This window comes from Falco cherrug, chromosome 3 (assembly GCF_023634085.1).
Source record: "Falco cherrug isolate bFalChe1 chromosome 3, bFalChe1.pri, whole genome shotgun sequence".
Classification (NCBI taxonomy): Eukaryota; Metazoa; Chordata; class Aves; order Falconiformes; family Falconidae; genus Falco; species Falco cherrug.
Window position 1 is genome coordinate 13,762,826 of NC_073699.1, and position 24,365 is coordinate 13,787,190.

At 52.2% G+C, this 24,365-nt stretch overlaps 2 protein-coding genes across 4 annotated transcripts; one reads left to right on the plus strand and one right to left on the minus strand.

The window, feature by feature from the left end:
* Positions 1-546: 546 nt before the first annotated feature.
* LOC102046784 (ubiquitin carboxyl-terminal hydrolase CYLD-like) lies at positions 547-16,231 on the plus strand. The gene is made up of 15 exons (XM_055706109.1): positions 547-655; positions 3,278-3,743; positions 3,823-4,104; positions 4,323-4,392; positions 5,220-5,440; positions 5,876-6,029; positions 7,415-7,553; positions 8,188-8,298; positions 9,728-9,819; positions 10,908-10,974; positions 12,051-12,183; positions 12,493-12,601; positions 12,802-12,920; positions 13,392-13,611; positions 14,076-16,231. Exons 2-15 carry the CDS (start codon positions 3,282-3,284, stop codon positions 14,258-14,260), a joined length of 2,364 nt encoding a protein of 787 aa, XP_055562084.1. The 5' UTR covers positions 547-655; positions 3,278-3,281; the 3' UTR covers positions 14,261-16,231.
* Positions 16,232-17,176: 945 nt separating this feature from the next.
* On the minus strand, positions 17,177-23,671 carry NAPRT (nicotinate phosphoribosyltransferase). 3 transcript variants are annotated; one of them, XR_008731562.1, is made up of 14 exons: positions 23,446-23,670; positions 22,787-22,914; positions 22,593-22,675; positions 22,249-22,379; positions 22,056-22,171; positions 21,752-21,945; positions 21,404-21,544; positions 21,135-21,219; positions 20,764-20,844; positions 19,390-19,492; positions 19,105-19,262; positions 18,742-18,849; positions 18,428-18,567; positions 17,177-18,358 (listed from the first exon to the last, which is right to left on the minus strand). XR_008731562.1 is itself a non-coding variant. In XM_055706107.1 (13 exons), exons 1-13 carry the CDS (start codon positions 23,630-23,632, stop codon positions 18,508-18,510), a joined length of 1,575 nt encoding a protein of 524 aa, XP_055562082.1. In that variant the 5' UTR covers positions 23,633-23,670; the 3' UTR covers positions 17,177-18,507. The 3 variants fall into 3 exon arrangements, 1 of the variants encoding a protein (XP_055562082.1); XM_055706107.1 differs by having other exon boundaries at positions 17,177-18,567; XR_008731563.1 differs by lacking the exons at positions 17,177-18,358; positions 19,105-19,262 and having other exon boundaries at positions 18,528-18,567; positions 23,446-23,671.
* Between the last annotated feature and the right edge of the window lie 694 nt (positions 23,672-24,365).

Below are 24,365 nucleotides of genomic sequence, written 5' to 3' on the forward strand. Positions count from 1 at the left end.
TGGCTATGGGAATGCAGGGGCACAGGGCCACGGGGCCATGGGGACACAGGGCTGTGGGGATGCAGGGGCACAGGGCTATGGGGACATGGAACACAGTCCTCTGGGCACACCCGACATGGGGCTGTGGGGACGTTGAGCCATGGGGACACCGGGCTATGGTGACACAGGACTCTGTGGACACAGGGCCATAGGGCCATGGGGCCATGGGTCCCAGGGTCATGGGGCCATGGGACATAAAGGACACAAGGCACGGCGTCAGGGAGGACACAGGGCTCTGGAGACTCACAGCTGTGGTGACACAGGACTCTGAGAACAGACAACCGTGAGGACACAGCGCTCCGGGGGCCGCACACGGGGCTCTGGAGCCACCGAGCCCGCGCAACCCCGCTGCCGCCGGCGGGGACGCTCCGGCCCCTGAGGGGCCCCACAGGGTGCGGGGCGAGACAGAGGCGAGTCCCGCCCCTCGGCGGTTCAGTTCCGCCCACTCTCTTCTTGATTGGCTCCCTGCCTCTTGCCCTCTCTCCAATTGGCTGAGCCAGACGGCGGCTGCGGGGCGTGGTGGGCGTGTCATCGCCGCTCTGCGCCGCGCTCCCCGCGGCTCTGTGGTGGCGTCGGCTGACGCGGAAGAGCGGGGCCGGGCCGGCGGCGGGAGACGGTGAGAGCCGGGGGCTTGGGGGGGGCAGCGCCGGGATTCCCCCCCCCCCCCCCCCCCCCCCCGCCTCGGCCATGGCCCCACAGCGGGGCATTTCCCTAGGCCCGGTGGGGCCCTCGCAGCCCCCCGCCGGGCCCGCCCTGTGGGCGCCACGCCGCCTGCCGCCCCCTCTCTCGCTACTCAGGGGCAAAGCCCTGGAGGGCCTTCCTCTAGCCCAGCCTCAAAGCGCTGCTTTTGTGCCGCTTTATTTTTCATTATCTGGCGCTTTCCAGGTTCCCCTCAGCGTAATCCATCAGGTTTCAGCGCTGTTTGAAACACCACAAGCCCAAATATTGCACACTGGTCACAGTGCGCTTTTATTCTGTTAACCTGGGAGGGAATTGCACATATTTTGTTGTTAGAGATTATTTATTCTTGGTTTTGATGAAGAAAACAGTTTACTCTTGGTTATTTATGAGAAGAACAGTTTGTTTGTGGCTTTGATGAGGAAAATGCTTTATTTTATGTGGAAAATGGTTTTATTCTGGTTTTCCTTTTCCCCCAGCGTTTAAAGTACAGTGAAGTTTATTATATTCCTTGTGGGGAGAGAACTTTAAAAAAAAAAAGAATAGTAAAATAAAACCAAGGTCCTGAAAGCGGAACATTGAATAGGGGGAGATAGTACATGGAATGTTATTTTTTTTTAATTCTGTCCTTTAAAAATCACAGAACTTCAAGCCTTTGCTCTGCCAGCAGAATTTTAAAATGTCAGCAGCAAGTTGTGTGGATGGGCACTAAGGGAACTGCTGCATGCCGTGGGATCACTGCCACTGCCAGCTGTCACCTCCCAAGCTGCTCATTGCGAAGCAGGGTGCCTTACCCTGGCAGGGCTGCTCCTGTGTGCCCCCGTAGTGCCCCATGACTTTGAGGTGGTCATCCTTGAGTGATGGTGATCTATTGGTAGGAGTCCCTCAGTACAAAGAAGAAGGAGCATGAGCGTGGTTTGTACCACCATGACAGCGGCCTGCCTCGGTGCTGCATGTTGAGTTCTTGAAAACGCTGATTATACACATTAAATTAGCCATGCTGGCAGACCCAAGTGGATGGTACTTGAGGAGACCCATGGATTTCTGTGGGGTTATTCAATTTTGAGACCAGACCTTCAGCCTCAGCAAAGGAGCGTTGCCCAAAAGCAGTACAGCAGCATTTAGATCAGATCTCCAAGCTATCTTCCCGCCTGCTAAGGTTAACAACTAAAATTGAAAGGGAGACAGCTCCTGTAGGAAGCTGCCACAATCAGCCCAAACAGAAGGAAAGCCCCAAGATTTAATCAGGCATCATGTGATTTCTTTTTTTCCTAACACAAGCAGTGATTTATCTTTTCATGATACTTTTTTTAAAAAAAAGCTTTCTTGATACTAATTTCCAGTGAAGTCCCCAGTAACACTGCCCTCCTTGCTGAGCTCTGTACAGCCTTTCTCTTCAAAACTCTGCCTACGTTTTCCTCCCAACCCACCCGTTTATTCTTGTGAGCAGCTGCATTTGTGCTTCCTGCTGCAATGCCCCAAGTGTGTTTCTACTTCCCTTAATTGCATCTGCTCAGTTCCTTCTCTCTCCACTCCCAAGTTTTAAGAAACTTCTACCAGGTAGCCCACAGTGGAGGCATCTTTCTTTCTTAATTTCCTCCATGGCCTAGAAACAGGCATGTCTCCTTATTTTCTCTGTATTGGCCAGGTTGGGCCAAATGGTGCTGTCCACTTGCAGGTAGAAGTTTCTATACTCATCCTTTTTTTTTTAATGCTCTAACAAAAAGTCTGGATTCTGGCTGTGCAGGGTATCATCAAAAGTGAGATGGGGAGGGGTAAAACGTATGAGAATTTAACTAGAATTTAAGTGCAGAAATGTACCTCTGATTCCAGATGTTTGAATTTCTTTTAATATATTGGTTTTCAAAGATGGTGGTTTTTAATGCCTCAACATAGCAATGTGGTGCTGTGCTTTGCGTATGTTGTGAATCTTAGTGTGCTTTAACACAACATCCAAGAGTTCTAGTTGCAGACTAGAACTTCCTTTTTAGAGATTTTTTAAAAGGCAGAGTTTAGCCTTTCCCTCACTCCTGCAACTAAGTATGAAAAGAAGGTAGAATTTAATGAGGCCATTCTGGCTGTGCAGTGTTGTAGGGAACAGGACAGGTGAGGAGATGCTGCTCTGTGCAGCTTCTTACTGGGAGGGTTTAGTCAAGAAGGCAGAGCTGGACTCTTCCATGGATGCACAGTGAGAGGACAGGAGGCAATGAGGACAAGCAGGAACATCAGAAGTCTTGATTAGATGGAATTTTTTCTTTTTAACCTTTTTCACCTTTTGCTTCTTTCACCCTTGCCATGAGAGTGATCAAACACTGGAACAAGGGACCAGGGAGGCTGTGGGCTCTCTGTGGTTGGAGATGCCCAAAACTCAACTGGGTGAGGCTTTGAGCAACCTGCTTTGAGTGCAGGGTTGGGCTTGAGATGTCTTCCAACCTGAATTCTTCTGACATCCTGCAATAACATAGAATCATTTAGATTGGAAAAGATGCTTAAGATCAAGTCCAACCATTAACCTGCATGTGTCTTCACCGCGGTGACTCCTCCTTTTCTCACAACTCAGGGGAATGACGATGACCAGCATCCTGTCTTCAGCAGGGGATGGAAACTGCTATTACATCCTAACAGAAGACTGTGCCTATGGCAGCAAGTACTTCCAAGCTGGGAACATGTGTTTCTGCAGTGAGAGAAGTTACCTGCGTAACTTCTCCGATGACAGGCCCCCGGCTTGCTTCTTAAAAGTCATCATGTTGGATGACAGCTCCACTGTCACGATAAATATAGAAATCCTTCAGCCTGTGCGCAAGGAGACTGCTGTCTTCCTCCTGGCCATCAGTAGCCACAATGAACGCTTGAACTACTTCTTGGAGAGGCTGAGCCTTGAAGCAGCTCTGCGGGCCGTGCCAGGCCAAAAAGTGATGGTAGAGGTTGACCAGCAATATTTCCCTGGTATCATCCGCTACATTGGAAGCATTTACAAAAACACTTCAGCTGTCCTGTCTCCAGTCTTCTTCGGGGTGGAGTTACAGGTAAAGTCACCAAGAAAATAAGTTTTATATTTTCCCTTAATGTTTTTGTATGTAATGTGCCTGTTTGGCATGTTTTCAGAGTGAAGGAGAAAACAGAGGGCGCAGTGATGGATCTTACCACGGTACTGAGTATTTCAAGTGTAAGCGGAACTGCGGGATCTTCCTGCCGTTTAGCAAAGTCCAGTTTATTTCCACGCCAGACGATGACTATGCGAAACAGAAGCCAAAACCAGACACAGAAGAGGTGGTTCCTGTGAAAGTGGGAGATGCAGTTAGCTTCTACGTGGACCAAGTCCTCACAAAAGGAATAGCGATGGCAGTTTACAGGGAGGGAACCCAGTGGTTCGTTACAGTTTGTCCGGTAAGAGCAGCCTTGCTGCCTTTTCTTGGTTTTGGGGGATTTTTTTTTGTTGTTGTTGTTAAATTGTGTTCTAGTGGGACATTAAAGAAAAGTGGAAGGACTGTCCAAAGGGGACGTAAGGTTAAAACTTTCCAGGCCTCTTTGAAAAATTGGTTCCTGTTTCAGGAATGCCCTATGCCTGATAAAGCATTTAGCTGATAGATTTTCTCTCCTTTCAGGAAGAAGAAGGAACAACTGACATTTTCAGAGAGATCCCTATGGACTCTGTTGTGAAGGAAAGCTTGCAAAGTAGGTTATCATCAGAAGTGTCTGCCCTGTGTACTACTTTCCTGGGGATTTAGCATTTATGTCTTCTCTGCAGGCTACTGATGAGCTGAAAGTCCAACAAAAGCTTCCACTAGTCCCAGCTACGTTGATCAGGAGGCAGGGAAGGTCTGTAGAACAGCGTTAAGTTCTGGACTAAATTCTTTGCATTAGACAACTAAAGCTGAGTCTATCCATTTGTCAGGAAAAGGAAGAGAATCTGATTGCAGTGCAGAAATATTTCCTAGGGGAGAAGGCACCACTGGTTAAAGAGTCTTTAATTTAGTTGTAGAAAGTGGAGCAGGAGCCTCATCCTGATGACAGACAAACTCAGAAAGGCACAGATGCCAGCAGCGATGGTGTGAGTCATTGGACAAGACAAGAAAACAGTGGAATATCTCTGTTGCCATCAGCAGACACCGTGCAGATGGCCGGCTGAGGGAAGCCATCATTAAACCATTCGCTTGATTCATCTCACTAAAGGCAGAAAAATAATGAGGAAATAACTCCCCTGCTGCTGTTTAGTAGTCTGAAATGGCTCTGTGAAGGGCTGTGTTAGCTCTAGGGCCAGCAAGAGGCTGGAGTATGCAACCTTGAGTGGGGAAACAAGGAGCAGGATCATCCCCACTCAGCCTGTTAGACCAGCTTGGCCATATCACTGGGAATTATACCTTGTGTCTCTGGTGCTCAGCTTCATGATTGTCTGTGTGGTCTATAATTTCAAAATAGACCTGGTATTAGAGGACATCCAGAGGGGTCTGTCATTAGGTGTTGATTTCCTACCTAACCTGATATTTTGTATTGCCCACTAGGTTTATTTTCACCATTCGAGTCTGACATGGGCTTGCAGCACCCAAACCAAATGAAACGAGAGAGAAGCGAAAGTGGGGAGGAGTGTGAAAGTGGGAATTCATCCCTGGAGGTGAACTCCATGGTCCAGATCACCTTGGACAAGGGAAATCAGGTTTCAGGAATCATCCGCTGGTTGGGCTACCTGCCCCAAATTAAGCACAAAATGGCAGGAGTTGAACTGGTAAGAAGTAAAATATTTCCTGCTGTGAGATTGTGTATCAGAACGGGCAGGTCTTGGTCGCTCTTCTAAGACCTTCAGCAGGTGGCTGTATATCACACAGCCTGACCTGGGCCTCTAATGTGTCACAGTGCGAACTGTGAGGGCAAGCACACAATTGTGCCCTCCCTTAGGCTGGGGAGGAGAGCTTGTGGAGTGATTATGAGGGCTGGGTTTGCTCTCTTCTAGAGCAGCATTACTGGAATGTGGGATGGAATAATCATGAATCCTACAAGCAGCATCAATAGGTTGGGAACATAACCAGAATAAATGAAAACAGTCAACAAAATGGGACCAGACTTGTACACAGCTCTTAAGATATTAAATGGCCATTTGGGGGATTGCACCTCATTTGTGGAAAGCCTTCTCTCATGTTATTCCTCAATGCTCTTTTCCCAGGATGAAGATAAAGGGGTCACTGCTGGCGAATGGCTGGGCAAATATTACTTCCACTGTGCTCCAAAGCGCGGACTCTTCGTCAAGCTGCAGTCCTGCCAGCCTGACATCCGCTTCCAGTGTTCACACAACAGTGACTTGAGTCTCACAGGTTATAGTAAGTTCTCCAGGGAGAGAGGAGACAGGGCTGTGCTGGGACAAGGCGTGCTGTGGAGAAGCCTCATGCAAAGTCTCTTAATCAGCGGTTTAATAGTCTTCACTTCCTTTGGGTGTTGCAAAAGATGTCAGTTTTAAGGAGGCTGAGGTTGCCATGATGGTATTTATAGGGAATGCCCCACAAGTGTGAGAGTTGTTAAGTGATTTGTTACAGGGATAACATAGACTAGGGCATTGAATATGGGACAATGTATTGTGTGTGACTCTAAAAACAAGGCCTCAGTGGCATGGATGTGTTGGTGAAAGGGAAGCTGGCAGGAAACATTGTGGGGGTAACAGAGGAGAGAAGTTCAGAGCAACAGCCTTTGCAAGGCATTGTGAAGGCTGCAAGCAAGACAGGGCTTCTCTCCCTGTGTTTTTCAGGGCAGAAGAAAAAGTCTTGTAAAATTGAGACCTGAATATGGGCAAGCGTTCTAGCTATAGGGCCTGGCCTAGCTACTGTATGTTAAACGTAGATGGCACGCGTGGCTCTGGAGAATTGGAGCGGGTAGCTGAGGCCTATGGCCAAGATGCTGGGTGTAACAGTGTTACACCTGGGGACTGAGAAATAAGAGGGAGCTTGAAAAGGGAGGGAGGATTAAATTAATATGAGCATAGAACTTCATGTGATGGTAAGACGTTCACACGAAGATGCAGGGAAGAACAGGCCAGTATTTTCAGTTGAACAGAAAGAAATTGTTCATGAGCAGAAAAGACAGTGTGAACTAGCCATTTAGAAACAGTAAACAAGATCACTGCAAACAAGAAGACAAGATTCCTTTAGGGACTATCCAAAAACTGGGAGTAGAGACAGGGAAGAATGTCTTTAAGGATGTGCTGAAGAGAGGAAGTTGAATTACAAGGGGAGAATGCTGAAGAAATCAGAAAAGACCAGACTGAGAAAGCTACCTTTGAAGCTTAAGGAGACCACAGGCCAGGAAGATGAGGCTATTGAAGTGCAGTTGCCTGTTTGTACTTTTGCTGGCTGCTGGGGTCACATGTCTTTCAACAGAGAGATCCCAAGCTTTCATATAACATAGCACCAGCTCATTTGTAGCTCTTTTTGTCTTCATTATACTTGGCGTAACAATGGCAGAGGCAGCGTGGATTGCTAGGCCATGCCTCTAGTGAAAAAGAGAGGGTTTGGTTTTGTCTCCCGTTTCCAGTAATGAATTAGTAAAAAGACAAGTCTTCATCTGAGCATGGTTGAATCCCAGCAGGAGCAGCACATAAGGGTGTGGTGCTGAGTTCTGAGTGGAGCAGACCTCTGGGGCATTGGGGAAGGGCCGAATGGACTCAGATGAGGTGAGAAGCTAAAGAGAGCTGCTTCTGTTTCTTCTCTTGCAGGAGGGCAAGAAGTTCTTCCACAGGCTTCAGAGAGTTTTCCTCCCCTCCGGAATGAGGCAGCAGTGCGTGTCCTGCTAGGGCGGATGAAGGGGATCCAAGGGCATTGTAATTCTTGCTATATGGATGCAGCCCTCTTCAGGTATGCTCAGATGGTACCATTTCATTAAAGGAGTGCTTTTCTAATTGGGTGGAGCCCTAAGCTGTAGCACTTCCTTGGACTTTCAAGGTGGCTGGAAATTTAGCTGGTATAAATTTCCTGTGTGGAGATGCAGCTGTGATGCTTGCTGCTTTTTGATCTCCTTCCTAATGTGGTAGATTCTTAGGCCCTGAAGTACCCCTCATGAGTACCTAAGGTACCCACGTGTCTGTCATGCAGGGCAGTGAGAGATTGTAGTTTTCTGGACTTGGACCATGCTGACTCTGTCACTGGAGGTACTGTCTGGAAACATTTCAAAGAAACTGCCCAGAAGGTCCCAGCTTCACTGGGCAGCACTGCTTGGAGAGGAAAAGACTCAGTGGTGCCCCCCATGAGTAGTTTTGGCTGCAAAGTGTGAGATTTCATTCTCTCTCAGCTGTTCCGTTGCTTACTACCAGTGTTCATTAAATCAGATGTGGTTTATCTCACTGTGGAGATGTGCTGTCATGCACCTTTCTGTAATTGTATGCATGGACTGTTGAAAATAACAGCCATCGATTGTCACCAGGCACAACAGTTTGGTTCTAACTATTGCTGGAAATCCATCAGACTTAAACCTATCACATTCTTTTCACAGCCTCTTCTCCTGTACGTCCGTGCTGGACTCCATGCTCTTCAAGCCCTTCCCACTATGTGACAGGAACGTCCAGAGCATTCTGCGGGATGAGATTGTTAATCCCCTTCGAAAGTGAGTATAGTATGTAGGAACCCTGGAAGTAATCCATCTGCCTTTGTACCTTCTCTGCTGCCCTGCCAGATGGTACCTACCACTAAGGGAAAGGGTTACCTGGAGGGTTTCTCCTTACAGCCACATCCAAACATTTTCATATAGGGTTCCTCTTCCAGTTGTTCCTTTCCCTGGGTTGTAGGGCTGTTGTAACTCCTACTGCATGTGCATGAATATCTCTTGCTTAGAAGGAAGCCCAGTGAGCTGCACCTTTCAGTGAAAGGAAGAAAGGGGGTTCCTGGGGTTTAGAACATGGCTGGGAGGACCTCTGGAGCAGGTGAAGTAGTGGCACTACTTCATCAGCAGTTAGTCGCAAAGGCAGTATGCAATATCAGGCTGCATGATGGTAGATCATGGTGTGAGAGCTAAATCTTCTGGAATTTGTATCAAAGATACCAGGTTCTTTCCTCATCCTCCCTAGAGAGGTGTGGAAGAGAGGGATGGAGAGCTGACTGAACATAAGACATTAGCATCCTTTGAGTGAGCTGCTCTAGTGGGAGGTGTGTCCCTGCCCAGGGTAGGGGGGTTGGAACTAGATGATCTTGAAGGTCCCTTCCAACCCAAACCATTTTATGATTCTATGATCTTCCTTGAGCACCAGTGTCCTGGCACTGGCTGCAGAAATACAACCCTGGGACATTCTGTGATGCTGAGATCTGATTGAGAGCAGCCCTGCAGAGAAGGACTTGGGGATGAAAAATTTGGCACGAGCTGGCAATGCGTGCTCACAGCCCAGAAATCCAACCGGATCCTGGGCTGCATCCTGAGCAGCATGGCCAGCAGGTAGAGGTAGGGGATTCTGCCCCTCTGCTCTGCTGTGGTGAAGAGCCCCTCCCAGAGCACTGCACCCAGCTCAGGGGTCCCCAGCACAAGACAGACCTGTTGGAGCGGGGCCGGAAAGGGACACAGAAATGGTCCAAGGGCTGGAAGCCCTCTGCTGCAGAAAAAGGTTGGGAGAGCTGGAGGGGTTCAGCCTGGAGAAGAGAAGGCTCCAGAGAGACCTTACTGCAGCCTTTCGGCTTAAAGAGGGCTTATAAGAAGGATGGGGACAGACTCTTTAGCAGGGCCTGTAGTGACAGGACAGGGGGTGATGGTTTTAAAGTAAAAGAGGGTAAGTTTAGATTGGACATAAGGAAGAAATTTTTTCACTGAGGGTGGTGAGACACTGGCACAGGCTGCCCAGAGAAGCTGTGGATGCCCCATCCCTGGCAGTGTTGAAGGCCAGGTTGGACGGGGCTCTGAGCAACCTGGTCTGGTGGAAGGTGTCCCAGCCCATGGCAGGGAGGTTGGACTAGATGGCCTTCAAAGTATCCCTTCCAACTCAAACCATTTGATGATTTTATTACTTAAATACACTAGAGAGATCATCTGAGCTGCTTCTTGTTTCTAGGACTGGCTTCGTCAGAGCTAGGAGTGTGATGCACCTTAGGGAGCAGCTAACTGAAAAGGGCCGGTGTTCAAGCTTTACCAACTCTGAGAAAGGTAATGTGGCCTGGGGCCTTCTCTGGGGCCTTCCCCACACTGCTTTGCTGCGTGCTGCCTCATCCAAGCACCAGGCTGACAATTTAATTGTATGCTTCTTTCAGGCATCTGCATTAATATGCCTGCTGTGCTGTTTGTTTATGCAAAAATGCACATGTAAAATAGTTTGGGCTTTTAAAACTCTACAGGCTTTTCAGCTGAAATTGTCCTGAAGTCTGATGGAAAGATAGGAAGTGCTGGGTCTCTAACCTATGGCAGCTGTTGCTGCGAGGGGAGAGGAAGATCTGTGTGAATCAAATTTAAATAAGGGAAATTTCCTTGATCTTTATACCTTGAGTTATACCCTGATAAGTCCATCCCTGATGTCCCTGCTAGAATCCAGCTTGATTCATCATTTTGGCAAGATCAACTTGTCTTTGAGTTCTGGTGAGTTATTTGAGATTCGTCAGATTCTGTAGTCTGGCTAAAATTAAACAGAAAACACCCACAGCTGAAGCCCACCAATCTCTGGTTGCAATCACCACATTCTCATCCATGGACAGCAAGGCCCCGTGTAGTTTACAAGGAAATGGATTACACCAATGCCAAGCATCACTGCAACAGCCTCTGAGTACCTGAGTAGTAAACAAGTGGCATTGATTCTTCCAGAAACAGCAGGTAACTTGTCAGTGAACAGCACTTGTGTCTTGTACTATTGTGTATTAGCTTTAGCCAGGATGGTTTAACTACTGTTCAGTTTTTTGAATTTTCATAGCTGTCCTCGATTTCACTTTTGAGTTTATGCTTTTGGTGTTAGCAGTAACTGTCCGTTAAAGTCCCTGAGGTAGTGTTACTGTGATGGCCTGGCTTGTTGGAGTGCAATATCTGAAGGATGCTTTGCTTTTTTCATGCTCATGCTAGGATTTATCCATTAACCAAGTGCTCTCAGCTTTTAGCTTGCCTGTCCCCGTACCTAGAGTAAAAGAGGAGATTCCAGGTTCATGAAATGGTGGTTCATTTTTATTGGGCAGGTTTTCCCTTCTGGATGCAGTGGGGCAAGGCAGCGTTCCTGGTGTGGTGTGACCTATGTTTTTTCTCTCACCTTCCAGATCCTGAGGAGTTCCTTAATCTCATAATGCATCAGATCCTGGGAGTAGAGCCACTGTTGAAGCTGCAGTAAGTTTCCATATCTAAGCCATACAATTTACACAGTCCAGGCTCATTAGTTATTCACTGCACAATCACCAGGTGTTACTTGAACCTTTACATCCAGCCTTTGGAGGCACAGCTCAGTGAGTTGTGTGTACCTTCTCTCTGCTGCCCATTAACTGCTGCCTGTGACTTTGCTTGTTGTGATCTTGTCCCAGGTGACATATCCAGGAAGACACTTCTAAGCTCTTCCTGGAGGTGCCGCCTTCAGAAAATTGTGATAAACCCCTTGTGTCATCCTCAGGCAGAGCCAACAGTGGTTTGAGAAACAAGTGTCCAACTTCCATGCGCAGCCAGCAGTATCTGACAGCCTTTGGATGCATTTGGGATACATCCAGACTGTCAAGCTGGCTCAGGTCCTGCAGCCTTTCAAACAGGCAGTCCATGGATGCAGTTCCAGTTTTTCAGGACTCTACAAAGAGGATGAAGGCTAAAGGAAGCCAAAAATAACTGTGCTGTTCAGCAGTGTAGAAGGAGATTGTTTGGTTTCTGTGCTCCTTTGTTGAGATGTCAGTCAAGCTGTAGATTGTGGAGTACTTGGAAAGGCTGAGCACAAAGACAACTGTACTGCAGCTCCTCTGCACAGGGTCATCTGAAAGAAATCCTTTCTCTGCTAGCTCAGGGATGTAGGGGTTGTGGGAGACACAACTCACCTTTTGAATGCACCGAGTTTTGCTCTGTGGCTTTTTCAAGAGACCTTTCATCTCAGAAGGAGTTTGCTGATTGTGCCATGGTGCAGTTGATTTAAAAAATACTGAAGTGTCTTTTAATATTTACATCAACGAGGGGCAACTGAGTTTTGCTTATAGGAGCAGGATGTGATGCTGCGGAGGGATAATGAGGCTGAAGATGGTACTTGTATTCTCTTCCCATGGCATGTATTCAGTATTTCTGGAAGGAAAAAGTGTTTCATGTCAGTGTTGCACCAAGCAGCCCTTGGTGCCTTGGGCCCAGAATCTCTTGCAGAACAAAACCAGTATGTCCTCTGGGAGCTCAGATGTTTGTGGCACCACGTAAACAAGCCCCGTGACCAATCCTTGCAGGTCAGGAGGCCAGAAGGAGCAGGACTGTTACTGTTACCAGATATTTATGGACAAACAGGAGGATCTGGTGGTTCCTGATGTGCAGCAGTTAGTGGAACACTCCTTCCTGTCCTCTGATCTGAAGCTAGTGGAGGTGAGCCCAGCTACCTTCTGCCTACACTGCTATCTGCTGCCTCTTTCTTGCTTCCTCCAATGTACCTGTGCCTGCCAATGAGTCTGCAGTGGGTCTAGTATATATCCAACACTGCAAAGAAGCAGGATACAGTCACAAGAGAGAGGTCTCAGGGAATCTGAGCGTGACCTGGGAAGAGGGCTCTGCTTTCCCTGTTTTGTCCTGTGAATAACCGGAGCATAAAGTTTTTACTCCCAGCAGCATTACAGACAGAAGTCTCTGGGGCTTGTCTCTTCTGGCAGGGTGACTCATTTGCGTTTCTTTTCCCAGATCCCATCTTGCTTCATTATCCAAATGCCGCGTTTTGGGAAGGAATATAAAATGTTCAGCAAAATTATTCCTTCCCTGGAACTGGATATAACAGATCTGCTGCTTGACAGTAAGTTGTTGGGCAGTAGTAAAGCTGCTGACTGGGACTGTGAGCAACCAGGTGACAAAACTTGCCTCTTTGGGTTGTGAGCAGATAAGGTGGGATCATGGTGTGATTCTTCTTCCTTGAATACCAGTTGTGGCAGGGCAAGTTGGATTTCAGGTGAGATCTGGAAAAGACACATCCTCTCACCCCTTTTGCCCTTGCAGGTCCCAGGGAGTGCTGTGTGTGTGGCAACGTTGCCACCCTGGAGTGTGCAGAATGTTTCAAAGACAAGGTATTTGCAGCTGTGGGCCTGAAGCAGTTCTGCAGCTCCTGCTCCAGACAGGTATTCCTCTTCTTTGGCTGCTCACAAAATCTGCCTTGGTGGCTGACAGCAGATTGAACCCCCTCAAAACACCCTGTTCAGGTTGGGTACAGAGGGGCCCCTTCCTGACTATCTGTCCCACTGCCTGCATCAGCTGCATGAGCAGGGTTAGGTGCCACACATTATTGAACCCTCTGCTTACACAGAGCCTAAATAAGCACTGATCCTGCACAGACTGAGTGCTGAGCCCTCCACGCTGTCTCACCAGGAGCATTCCTACAGCTCTCTGGCCTTGTTTGGAGCATGGCAGGCTCTCATCTCGGCGGCTTGTTGCCAGCTCATTGACACAATGCCATTACCTGGCACATGGGGACAATGGGAGTCAAATCCATGGGGAATAAACTGGGGGTCTGACCCCTGCACACTCCTTTTTCTGGCAGGCCAGCTTCAGTTCTGCCCACTCAGCAGTGCTGCCCCATCGTATCTCCTCAGGTTCACTCCCACTACCGACGTAAAATGCACAAGCCAACTGGGCTGCACATCCCAGAAGAGTTTCACAGTCGGAGTCCTTGGGGTAGCCAGCAGGTCCCTCGTGAGAAGATGGAGCTCTTCGCGGTGCTCTGCATCGAGACCAGTCATTATGTCTCCTTTGTGAAATATGGCCCTGAGAACGAACACTGGATGTTCTTTGACAGCATGGCTGACAGGCATGGTGAGGAAATGAGGTGGTGGGCTTTGAGCTTTGATTGCAGCCGGGCGCTGCGTGGTGGGCAGCTGTGAGGTTCTGCAGCACTTGTCGCATAGGTGCTGGCCATTCTACCTTTTCTTCTGAAGCCCCCTACATGATTTAGGCTCTCTCTGGACCCTGCTTCCAACAGTGACCATTTAAGTAGACCCCAGAGAAGAGTATGGCCAGCCCAAGCACATGTGAGTTCCTCCTAGTGCTTTCATCCTCTGGCTGTGTTCAAACAAGGGACTTGTCAAGCCAGCTGGGACTGGCTGCTGTGTGGGCGAGGACCGTTCTCCTGTCCTTCCCCACTTTGTTGTTGGCCTCCAGATCTCTCAGCTAAGGCATGACATTACTGTTGAGTGTGATATCTGCTTGATATCTGCTTGAGCTCTAGGTACTCATCCCCTGGTACCTGGTTTGGACTTCTCTCCTCTTTTCTGGGTTAGGTGACGAAAATGGCTTCAACATTCCCACAGTAACGCTGTGCCCTGAAATTGCCAAATACCTGGACTTGTCACTGGCTGCACTGGCCCTGGAGCAACCTCGGGACATGGATGGAGTGGCCAAGCGCCTCTTCTGCGATGCCTACATGTACATGTACCAGAGCAAGAAGATGGCACTTTACAAATGACGCTGTCTTTGGCTGGTGCCGCAGAGCTGTGAGTTGTCAGAAATGTGAGCTTGGATCAACCTTGCAGCTCGTAACTGGTGAAAGCAGCTGAGTCTGGGTGCACCGAGCTTGCACTTCTGCCTCTTCTTACCTCTTCCAGTGTCTGGTATCAAGCTGTCCATGTTGGCCTGTCTGGGTTTGTTAAATCCTGTACCTGGACTTACTGAGTGATAGTTTGTACTTCGGCAGACCTGGACTCTGATTACTTACACTCAAACTCATTCTTATTTCCTACCTTCCATTTCCACCCTCCTTCCTCCCCAGGCACTCTGCAGCGCTGCCCTACCTCAGCATCCTCCCCAGCATCCTGTTCTCCCTGTGTCATGGTTTAACCCCGGCCGGCAACCAAGCACCACACAGCCACTTGCTCACCCCCCTCACCCAGAGGGATGGGGAGGATTGGAAAGGAATGTACACCTCAAGGGTTGAGATAAGAATAATTTAATAGGTAAAGCAAAAGCCGCACACGCAAGCAAAGCAAAGCAAGGAATTCATTCACCGCTCCCCATGGGCAGGCAGGTGCTCGGCCATCCCCAGGACAGCAGGGCTCCGTCGCACATAACAGTTACTCGGGAAGACAGATGCCCCCCCTTCCTTCTTCTTCCCCCAGTGTATATACTGAGCATGATGCCATATGGTATGGCATATCTCTTTGGGCAGTTGGGGTCACCTGTCCTGGCTGTGTCCCCTCCCAATTTCCTGTGCCCCCCCCAGCCCTCTCGCTGGCAGGGCCCAGGAAACGGAAAACTCCTTGATTTAGTATAAACATCACCCAGCAATGACTAAAAACATCAGTGTCCTGTCAGTATTGTTCTCACACCAAATCCAAAACACAGCACTGTGCCAGCTGCTAAGAAGAAAATGAACTCCATCCCAGCTGAAACCAGGACACCTTGCCAGCCCTTCCCTCCAAGGCTGAGGACCACTCTTTGATCAAAATACGAGCAGTTATCCTCAGGTTTGCAAAATGCACAAGAAAACCACAGCCTTGCCCTGCCTGAAGATATTCTCACGTGGGCTTGTGGAGCGAGAAAACCAGGTGTGAGCTGCACTGGTGTGGTTAAATGGATCAGGACGAAGGGTTTTCTTGAGGTCTGGGATATGACCCCACACCTAAAGCTGGGTCCTTGAATTGTCTGCACTTCTTTTACCCAGCACTAATACTCTGGTACTTTTACCCACCATCACTTATTTTCAACCATGGGATTAATTGGATGCTTTTGGCTGCAAATATGCTTTAAAAAATATGTATTTCTGTAAGAACAAAACTGGAAGAAAGATGGAGCAGAGGAACAGCATGTGAGCTCATTATGCTGCTTCTTTTTTTGCGAAGTCTGCACAATTGCTGCATGACTGGGTGTTCTAACCTCACTTCTAGCACTTCCTGTCCAAACTTCTGAGATGTGTGCCAAAGACCAATAACAGAATTCCAAGAGCAGAAACATTAAAAATGGGCACTCTTGGATTTTTCTGCCATGACTGCAGTAAGGTTTAAGGTCCGTGGGTGGGATCTGGTATTCCTGAAGCTAAATAAATTTGCAAACTAGAGGTTCTTTGCCATTAGGCACATGCTGTCAGGGCAGTGGGAAGTCAGTGTTATGAACTGGGTTGCCCAGATCCAGATTGCACCAAAACCTTGAGGAATGCATCCAGAAGCCCCAGATGTGGTGCTTTCATCTCACTCCTCCTCCTTTTTTCCTCTTTAATGCAGGGTACCGTCATTGTAATACACAGCCTCTAGCTTTGTATCGGACCTGTTGGCTTGGGCCATGCGATACCTGCGGGTTTTTTGCTGACAGCAGGGTTGTGATGCTAAGTAGGACCTCAATAGCATGATGGCTTTCGGGTGTGTCCCTTGTTTCTGTATGTGGTGGCTACAAAGGGTGGCTGGTGTGTAACGAACCCAGATTGTTAATACAGAGTTAATGTCAATTCAGCTTCCAAATGTCCTTGCTATTTGGCCCAAATAGAGTTGACTGTGAGGCAGCAATGTGTCCTGGTCGTGCAGAAGGTGAACAATGTGCTGGGCTGCATTCAAAGTGTCAGCAGCCCAAGGCAGGGGAACCTTCCCCTCTGCTCAGCACTAAGGCCACACACAGCTAGAGCACTGGATCCAGTTTTGAGCTCCCCAGTACAAAAGAGGTGGAGAGAGTCCAGTGAAGGGCCATGAAGATGATGAAGGGACTGGAGCATCTCTCCTATGGGGAAAGGCTGAGAGCTGGGACTGTTCAGGCTGGAAGAGCAGGCTCAAGGGGTTCTCATCAATATAAATACCTGAAGGGAAGGTACAAATAACACAGCCAGGATCTTTTCTGTGATACCCAGTAACAAGACCAGGGGCCCTGGGCACAAACTGAAACACAGAAAGTTCCCTCAACATCAAAAAACTCTTCTTCACTGTGAGGATAACAAGCGCTGGCATAGGTTCCCAAAGACGTGGTGGAGTCTCCATCCTTGGAGATACTCAGAATGGTCCTGGGCAAAGCCAAAGCACCAGTGGTTGAAGAGTCTGTCTGGGGCAGGATAGTGGCAGATCTGGCAACAGATCATCCTGCGGATGGGTTTACCCTGCTCCTGCTTGTGAACTGACTTACTGACCTCTCTGGCTCATCCTCTGAGGCAATGGAGAAGGCCAAGGGGCTGGAAAGTGCTGCTGTCTCACTACTTAAAAGTTGCTTTTCATTCCACCTTCTAAGAACTCAGGACAGGCTCTACTTGGGTGTGCTGGGGACTGGGCTCTTATATCTGGGGCTTCTGCTCTAAAAATGTAAGTTTTCTCTTAAAATGCTGAATGTGATACAGTGCCCACAGCTGGAACATTGCAACAGGGAGCTCCAACCTGTTGTGTTTTTTTAGAAACGAGACAATCAGGCCATGCTGGGTTAAGCTCTTTTAATATACTTCCCCTGCTCCGCATCAACATATGCTGCAAAGACCTAAACCACAGCTGTTCCTGGGAAGGTGTGCCAGGTTGGTGCCTAGGGATGCGCAGATGTATCTTGCTGGGGATTGCCTTCTTGCTCTCCCTCACTGTACTTTTCTGATAGGTGGCTCAGTTCTGGGTCTGTACATTTTACAAGCTCAGAGGAAAGGATTTACTATCTTCCCATGACAGATTTGGGCAGGATTAGAGAAAATATGCATGTTCTGGAGAAGAAGCAGTCTGTGCCTTTCTTTTTTCCCATTCCTTGCAACAACTTTCCTTGACCCCGTTTTGATAAAGCCTTCACAGCCATTGCCTGGGCATGAGACCTACCCCCAGTGGACCTATAGAGGGGACTTCACCACAATTAGAGCCACAGGATGCCATATGGCACCTGCTGGGGCCACCTCCAGATGCTCTCAGGGGTCAGCACTTGCTTTTTCTTTCCAGCTTTATTCAGTCATAAACTGTGAAGTGAAGGACATTGCATTAAACATTCAAGCTGAAGGCAACAGGTATTTTGAAGGACCAGGGCAGCCACACGGTGTGGCCATAGCCATAGTGGGTAAAGGCCTTTATTTTGCTTTTTTGCTTAGGATGAAGCTAATTGCAGGGATTAGTACCATGTTTCCTCCATGAACATCAGGTTAGAGAGTGCAGGCGTCTACCTGGAGCCAGCCTCCATGCCCCAAGGACTGCATACAAAATGGAAAGGGATGAAATGTGGCCACAGAGCCAAAGCCTAGAATAGGAAGGGCAAAGTATGTCTGCCACGGATGTCCCACAGGACATGGGTTAAGGGACGGGCTGGCCCTTTCCATGACAGGACCCCTTCTTGTGCACTGAAGACTCGGTCCCTAGTGCCACCAAGGAGCTTCAGCATGTGCTGCCACCACAGAAGGTGTAGGGCTGGCAGGGCCATGGAGGCAGGCAGCACCACCACAGCAGAAGGTGCAGGGCCACCAAGGCAGGCAGCACCATCATGGCAGAAAGTGCAAGGCTGGCAAGGCCACCGAGATGCGCAGGGAAGGACCATTGCTTGCAGAGGATACAGGGGCAGCTGCCTTCCAGCTCTGCTTGCCCCATCCCTCTGTCCCCAGCTCTGCTGCTGGGACCCCAGGGTGCTCTTCCAGTTCCTGCAGGGTCCTCAGATTAGTACCACACAGCAGCAACATCATTAGAGCCATTAATTCCCAATTAGTCACCTGGTCTTTGGAACAGCACAGAGGAAGAGCTGGCCCCTGGCAGGGGCTGTGCTCAGCGCGGGGGGGTGAGTGGGGACCCCTCACTGACTGGCCTGCTGCAGCTCAGCGAGGAGGTGGTGCAGCCTCTCCGTCACAGCCACCTGGCACAGGAGCAAGAGGGGACAGTGGGCACGCGCTCCCCAGGGGAGACTGCAGCCCCATATCCACACACTGCTGCAGCTCTGTGGTAAAGCCACACTGGCTTTGGCCAGGCACCGGGGCCGGGCATGGTTCCTGGGTGTGCACCGATGGTGCCCGGCAAGCAGCAGACATACCGGGTAGGGCTGTGGCTCGTGAAGCTGGCGGTGAGCGGGACTGAGCAGGCTGAGGGACACCTGTGCGTGGCTCCTCACCTCCTGCAGGCTGGGCAGCAGCTCACACATCTGCAGGGATGAAGGTGCACGACTATATCCATATGGGGAGCCAGCTACCTAGCCCCAGCCCCCAAATGAGCCAGCTCCGGGCTGGATTCTGATGCCAGAGTTGTTGGGGCAGGGAACATCTCAAGAGGCAAGAAAACACTGGGGTTTAACCCTTTGATCCTGACATTACTGCCAAGAGACCCCCAACCCTGGCTTGGCCCTTCACCCAATGTGGGAGAGGACACCCCAGCACCAGAAGGCAGAGCTGCCCCTGACCTGACCATCTCTGAAGTACGTGCGATGGAGGGGCTCCACAGTGGTGGGCATGACCTTGCTTGTCTCACCAAGCTGCCCCAGGACCCGGATCGCCAGCTCCTGCCCCGCCTTAGGTGAGGGCTCCTCCTCCAGGGCCATGAGGTCCATGAAGGGGTGACCTGCAGGGGTGCCAGGTTAGGGGCCAGCAGGTGCACAGGACATTGGCAACAAGGTTATGCAGCAGGACAGGGTGGGGGAATGCAGGTCAACAGGGCAGCACCATGGCAAGGGTCTCCCACAACTCACCAGCAGTGTCATAGAGCCGATAGATTGTCTTAGCCCCTGGGATCGTCATCTTCTCCTCGTCTTCTGTGAGCTTCAGGCATGGGGAGCCATTTACCTCCACCAGCTGCAGGAGAAGGAGGTTAAGGAGATGGGCACCTTATTTTTGTCACGTGCACCAGCTCATGCCAGTGCTGAAGACCGTGCTGAGCTTTCTGTCCTCTATGTGTCCCCACATGCTGGGGAGGCCACTGATATAAACCAGCTGAATAAATGATAAAAAATAAATCCCTCAAACCACCCCAAAGTTGGACATCCTGCCTCCTCCTGCCAGCCAGCTTCTTACAGTGGTCTCATTATTTCCAAGAAGGACACAGATGGTGGGATTGAGTGCCCCCCTCAGCAAGTTTGCAGATGACACAAGATGAGTGGTGCAGGTTATTCCCTCAAGGCACAGGGTGCCATCCAGAGGGACCTTCGAGGCCTGGAGAAATGGGCCCATGTGAACAGCATGGAGTTCAAGAAAGCCAAGTGCAAGGTGCTGCATCTGGGTCAGAGCAATCCTCAGCATCAATACTGGATTGAGAGCAGCCCTGCAGAGATGGACTTGGGGACCATGGTGGGCAAAGAACAGGACATGAGCCGGCAATGTGCGCTTGCAGCCCAGAAAGCCAGTCATCTCCTGGGCTGCACCCCGAGCAGCGTGGCCGGCAGGGCGAGGGAGGGGATTCTGCCCCTCTGCTCCGCTCTGGGGAGACCCCCCGGAGCACTGCGCCCAGCTCAGGAGTCCCCAGCACAAGCCAGGCAGGGACCTGCTGGAGCGGGGCCGGGGGAGGGACACGGAGCTGGTCCGAGGGCTGGAAGCCCTCTGCTGCGGAGAAAGGCTGGGAGAGCTGGGGGGGCTCAGCCCGGAGCAGAGGAGGCTGCGGGGAGACCTGGCTGCGGCCACTCAGTGCCTACAGGGGCTGTAGGAAGGTGGGGACAGGCTTTTTAGCAGGGCCTGGGGCGACAGGACTGGGGGGCGGCTTTGAACTGAAAGGGGGAGATGTAGGGTGGACACAAGGAAGAAATTTGTTACGCTGAGGGTGGCGAGGCACTGGCACAGGCTGCCCAGAGCAGCTGTGGGTGCCCCATCCTTGGCAGTGCTCAAGGCCAGGCTGGACGGGGCTTTGAGTAACCTGATTGAGTGGCAGGTGTCGCTGCCCATGGCAGGGGGGTGGGCTAGATTACTTGTAAAGGTCCCTTCCAACCCAAACCATTGTGTGATGCCTTGCAGCATCGTCCCTTGGAGCTGGACATCCCTTTGCTGCCCAGCCCCAGCTGTGCAAAGCCTGGGAGAAGCCAGGGAGCTCCATGCCCCACAAGCCAAGCAGGGCAGAGAGCGGCTGCCACCACTACCTTGTAAACACAGCCCAGCGATGGCTGCAGGGGACATGTCACCAGGTTTGTCCCAACGCCGATCATGTCAATCTCACTCCCCTGGTACAGCAGAGAAGACAGTGGCCATCAACAGAGCAGCCCTGCCACTGTTTTTTATGCCCGTGCCAAAACCAGAGTTACGGGGCAGGTCAGAGGATGCTCTGCCTGAAGGTGCATTATGTCTACCTGTCCCATCAAAAATCCATTTTTTTCCCAGCCTGGAAACTTCTCAGTTCTCATCCAGGACGAAAGGCCCAGGGGACTCTCACGTCCACCCCACACACCCCTAAACCTCAGCGGCGCCAGCCACAGACAAGGTGACATCTCAGCCCCTACAGCAGCTACCTCACCTCCCGGCTGAACTCCTCCAGGCTCTGCTCACTGATGTCATTGCTGACGGCGATGGGGATGGTCTCAAACCAGGGCACCTGGAAGCTGGCGAGGGGCAGGGGAGTGACCAAGGGAGAGGGCACAGGATTTGGGGGAGGACCCATGACTCAGCTCGCAGCACCCCTCTGAGCCAGGAGGGCTCCCGCCCTGATAGGAGGAGGTGCTGGGTGCCCAAGGTGGGGAAGCCGGGGACCTGTGGCAGTCAACCCAGGCTCAGTGGGGGACTCACTGAGCACCGCAGGCTTGGAGCACTTGGCGGATCTCCTTGGACTGCTGGGCCAGGTCCCCACTGTCCAGACGCACTCCGATGGCCCGGTACCCCAGTTGGTGCAGCGCCAGCGCCACGGCACAGAAGTTTGGCAAGCCACTCCTGGTATGGGCAAGGAGAGGGTTAGTGTCCCTTCCTTGGTGTGACAGCGACCCAGAGCGGGTCCAAGCCCCGTATCAGGCAACAATGGAGCATGGGAGTGCTGTCAGGTAGAAACATCCCTGCTTCAAGGCCACAAAGCAAAGAGGGACACATCTGTCCCCTCTGCCATGGTGGCAAAACTACCCTGGGGGGACCTGGCATTCTCACCTCCTGACACAGTACGTGTCCAGCAACCCCTGGAAGTCATGCGGGAAGGTGATGGCGTAGGACACGAAGGCAGCCAGCTCACCCCTATTCACCTTCTCAGGGGGAGTCTGCAGCAGTTCACACACACGCTGCAGCCACGACTTGGCCAGGGCTGGGAGATCCACTGGTTCTCCTCCTGCCAATGGCAGCAGCTCCTGCCCGAGGTACATGGGCTTTGAACAACCCGCGGCATCCTCCATGGCAGCAGGAGCATGGCCACAGTCAGAGCAAACCACCCCCATCCCCTGCCCACAGCGTCCCTCACCCGGGGCTGCACCTCCTCCAGTGAGGTGAAGGACATGATGAAGGAGTGGGCAATCGTGCCGTGCACTGGGATGCCGTAGAGCTTCCCTGCCAGGACGTTGCTGGTGCAGTCAAAGCCTGCAAAGGGATGGAGGGGACACACACAGGTGACGGTGCAGCCGTGGTGCCGCAGGGCACCACCGGGCAGCACTCACCCCCAATGTAGGAGTACTTGGAGGCTGAAAGGGCACCGTCCGGCCCCTGAGCGCGACGGAGCCCAATCTCCATCAGCTTCATGTCTGGGCCAGCAAGGAGTCGGAAGCGGGCAGCATTCGTGGCCACCAGGCTAGGGGAGGAAGGGACAGGTCACACCAAGGCAGGCTGAGCACAGAGCCAGCACACAGCTAAGGGGCAGGGGGGTCTCCGGGACCCTCTCTGCTTGACTGCAGCTGGTATGTAGGGACATGGCAGGGACCGCCACAGGACTCAGAAGGTTTGGCACAGTGGAGGTAGATGTGGTCCCCACCAGCTGAGGGACCACAGCAGGATCTGTCCCTACCTGGCATAGCTGACCAGGCACAGCAGCGTGGTCTCCAGCAACTGCACCACCAGCAGTGGCCCCTTCACCTGCAGGAACGGGACCTGCAGGGACAGCCAGGCGGTGTGACATCCCCGTCTCCCCTGCCCAGGGACATGGGAGCTGACAGCCCCGCAGCCCCTCCAAAGCAGGGGAGGGTACCGAGCATGTCCCACCCTGGCAAAGACGACGGAGCCCTCTGGCACAGCAGAGAGGGTCACCTCCGAGGCATCCAGAGTGGCCAAATAATCGAAGAAGGCATCTTCCGTGGTGCTGGGCAGGACGGAGCGCAGGTAGGCGACATCTGCAGAGGCAGAGCTCAGTGGGCACTGGGATGGGTGGTCCCTGGAGCCACGGTCCTGTGACACAGGTCGGGCTGGAGGGACCAAGTCTCCTACGGTGGGGATGGGTGACAGCTTGCAGGCAGGGGGCACCTCGCAGCACCCCACACCGGGTACCCCAGCCCTGGGAGGGTGCCGTGGCCCTCCAGGTCCGCTCTAAGGGACGGCCCGTGGGAGCACTGTGCTCCTGGAGGGTGCCCCAGTGTGCCCCAAGGCTGTCCCCGTGCACCCCTCTCCGCGTCCCCCTGAAGAGTTAGAGGTGCCCCTGTCCCCACGAGCTGTCCCCGTTCCCCACAGCTTCCCCCGAGGGGTTCCCCAATCACCCAGAGCACCGGCTGTGCCCCCGCCCCCCCAGGTCCCCGGGGGGAGGGTGCCCTTGTCCCATAAACCCCGCCCCCCCCCTCCGGCTGTCCCTGCGCCCCCCCGCAGGCCCCCCCAGCCCCCCGCGGAAGGGCTCCCGGGGGTCCTCCGCCTCCCGCCCCGTCCCCACCTACCGGCGGCGGAGAAGCGGAAGGCGCGGAGGCAGCGCAGCCCCTCGGCCAGGCCGGCGCCCAGCGCGAAGGCCCCGCGGAAGGGCCCGCGGCGGAAGAAGAGCTCGGCGGCGGCGGGGGCGCGGTGCCGCCCGGCCCGCCAGTGCCCGTAGGCCATGGTGAGCTGGTACAGGTCGGTCAGCGGCGCCATGGCCCGGCCGCGCCGCCGCGGGGCAGCCTGGGAGCGGGGGGGGCACGGACACGGGGCGGGCGGGGCGGGACACGGCGGGGAGCTGGGGCACGGGGCACCGGGAGGGACTGCGCGGGTGCGGGGGGTGGCGGCACACGGGGACACAGGGCACAGAACACCGGGGACGGCAGCATAGACACACAGACAAGGCACAGGAGTCCAGGGATGACAGTACACAAGGGGCACAGGACACCAGGGATGGCAGCACAGAAGGGACACTGGGCACACGGGGGTAAAAGCACAGAAGGGACACAAGGAACAGGATGGCAGCACACAGGAGCAGGCGTGTGGGACGCTGCACACCCAGCCCCAGCTGTGCCAGGACCCACAACAGCAGGTACTCTGGGTACCCAGGACACCAGGCAGTCCCAGGTACAGAGGACACAGGACATTCAGGACACCCAGCATCCTCAGCACTGGACACATGGGGCACTGGTGGCTTAAGGGACACATGCACAGGATGGGGGTGGAGCACACCAGAACACAGGCCATAGAAGTGAGAGTGGTGCCAAGAGCAGCAGGCACGTGGTGCACTTGGCAAGGCTGGTACACGGGGCACATGGAGTGGCAGCACCCACGGGACATGCGGCACTGGGAGTGGCAGTCTGCCAGGACCATGCTTTTGGGACCCTGTGTGCCCAGCAGCAGCCACACATGGCCCCAGCTGTGCCAGCACCAGGCATGTGGGACTGGT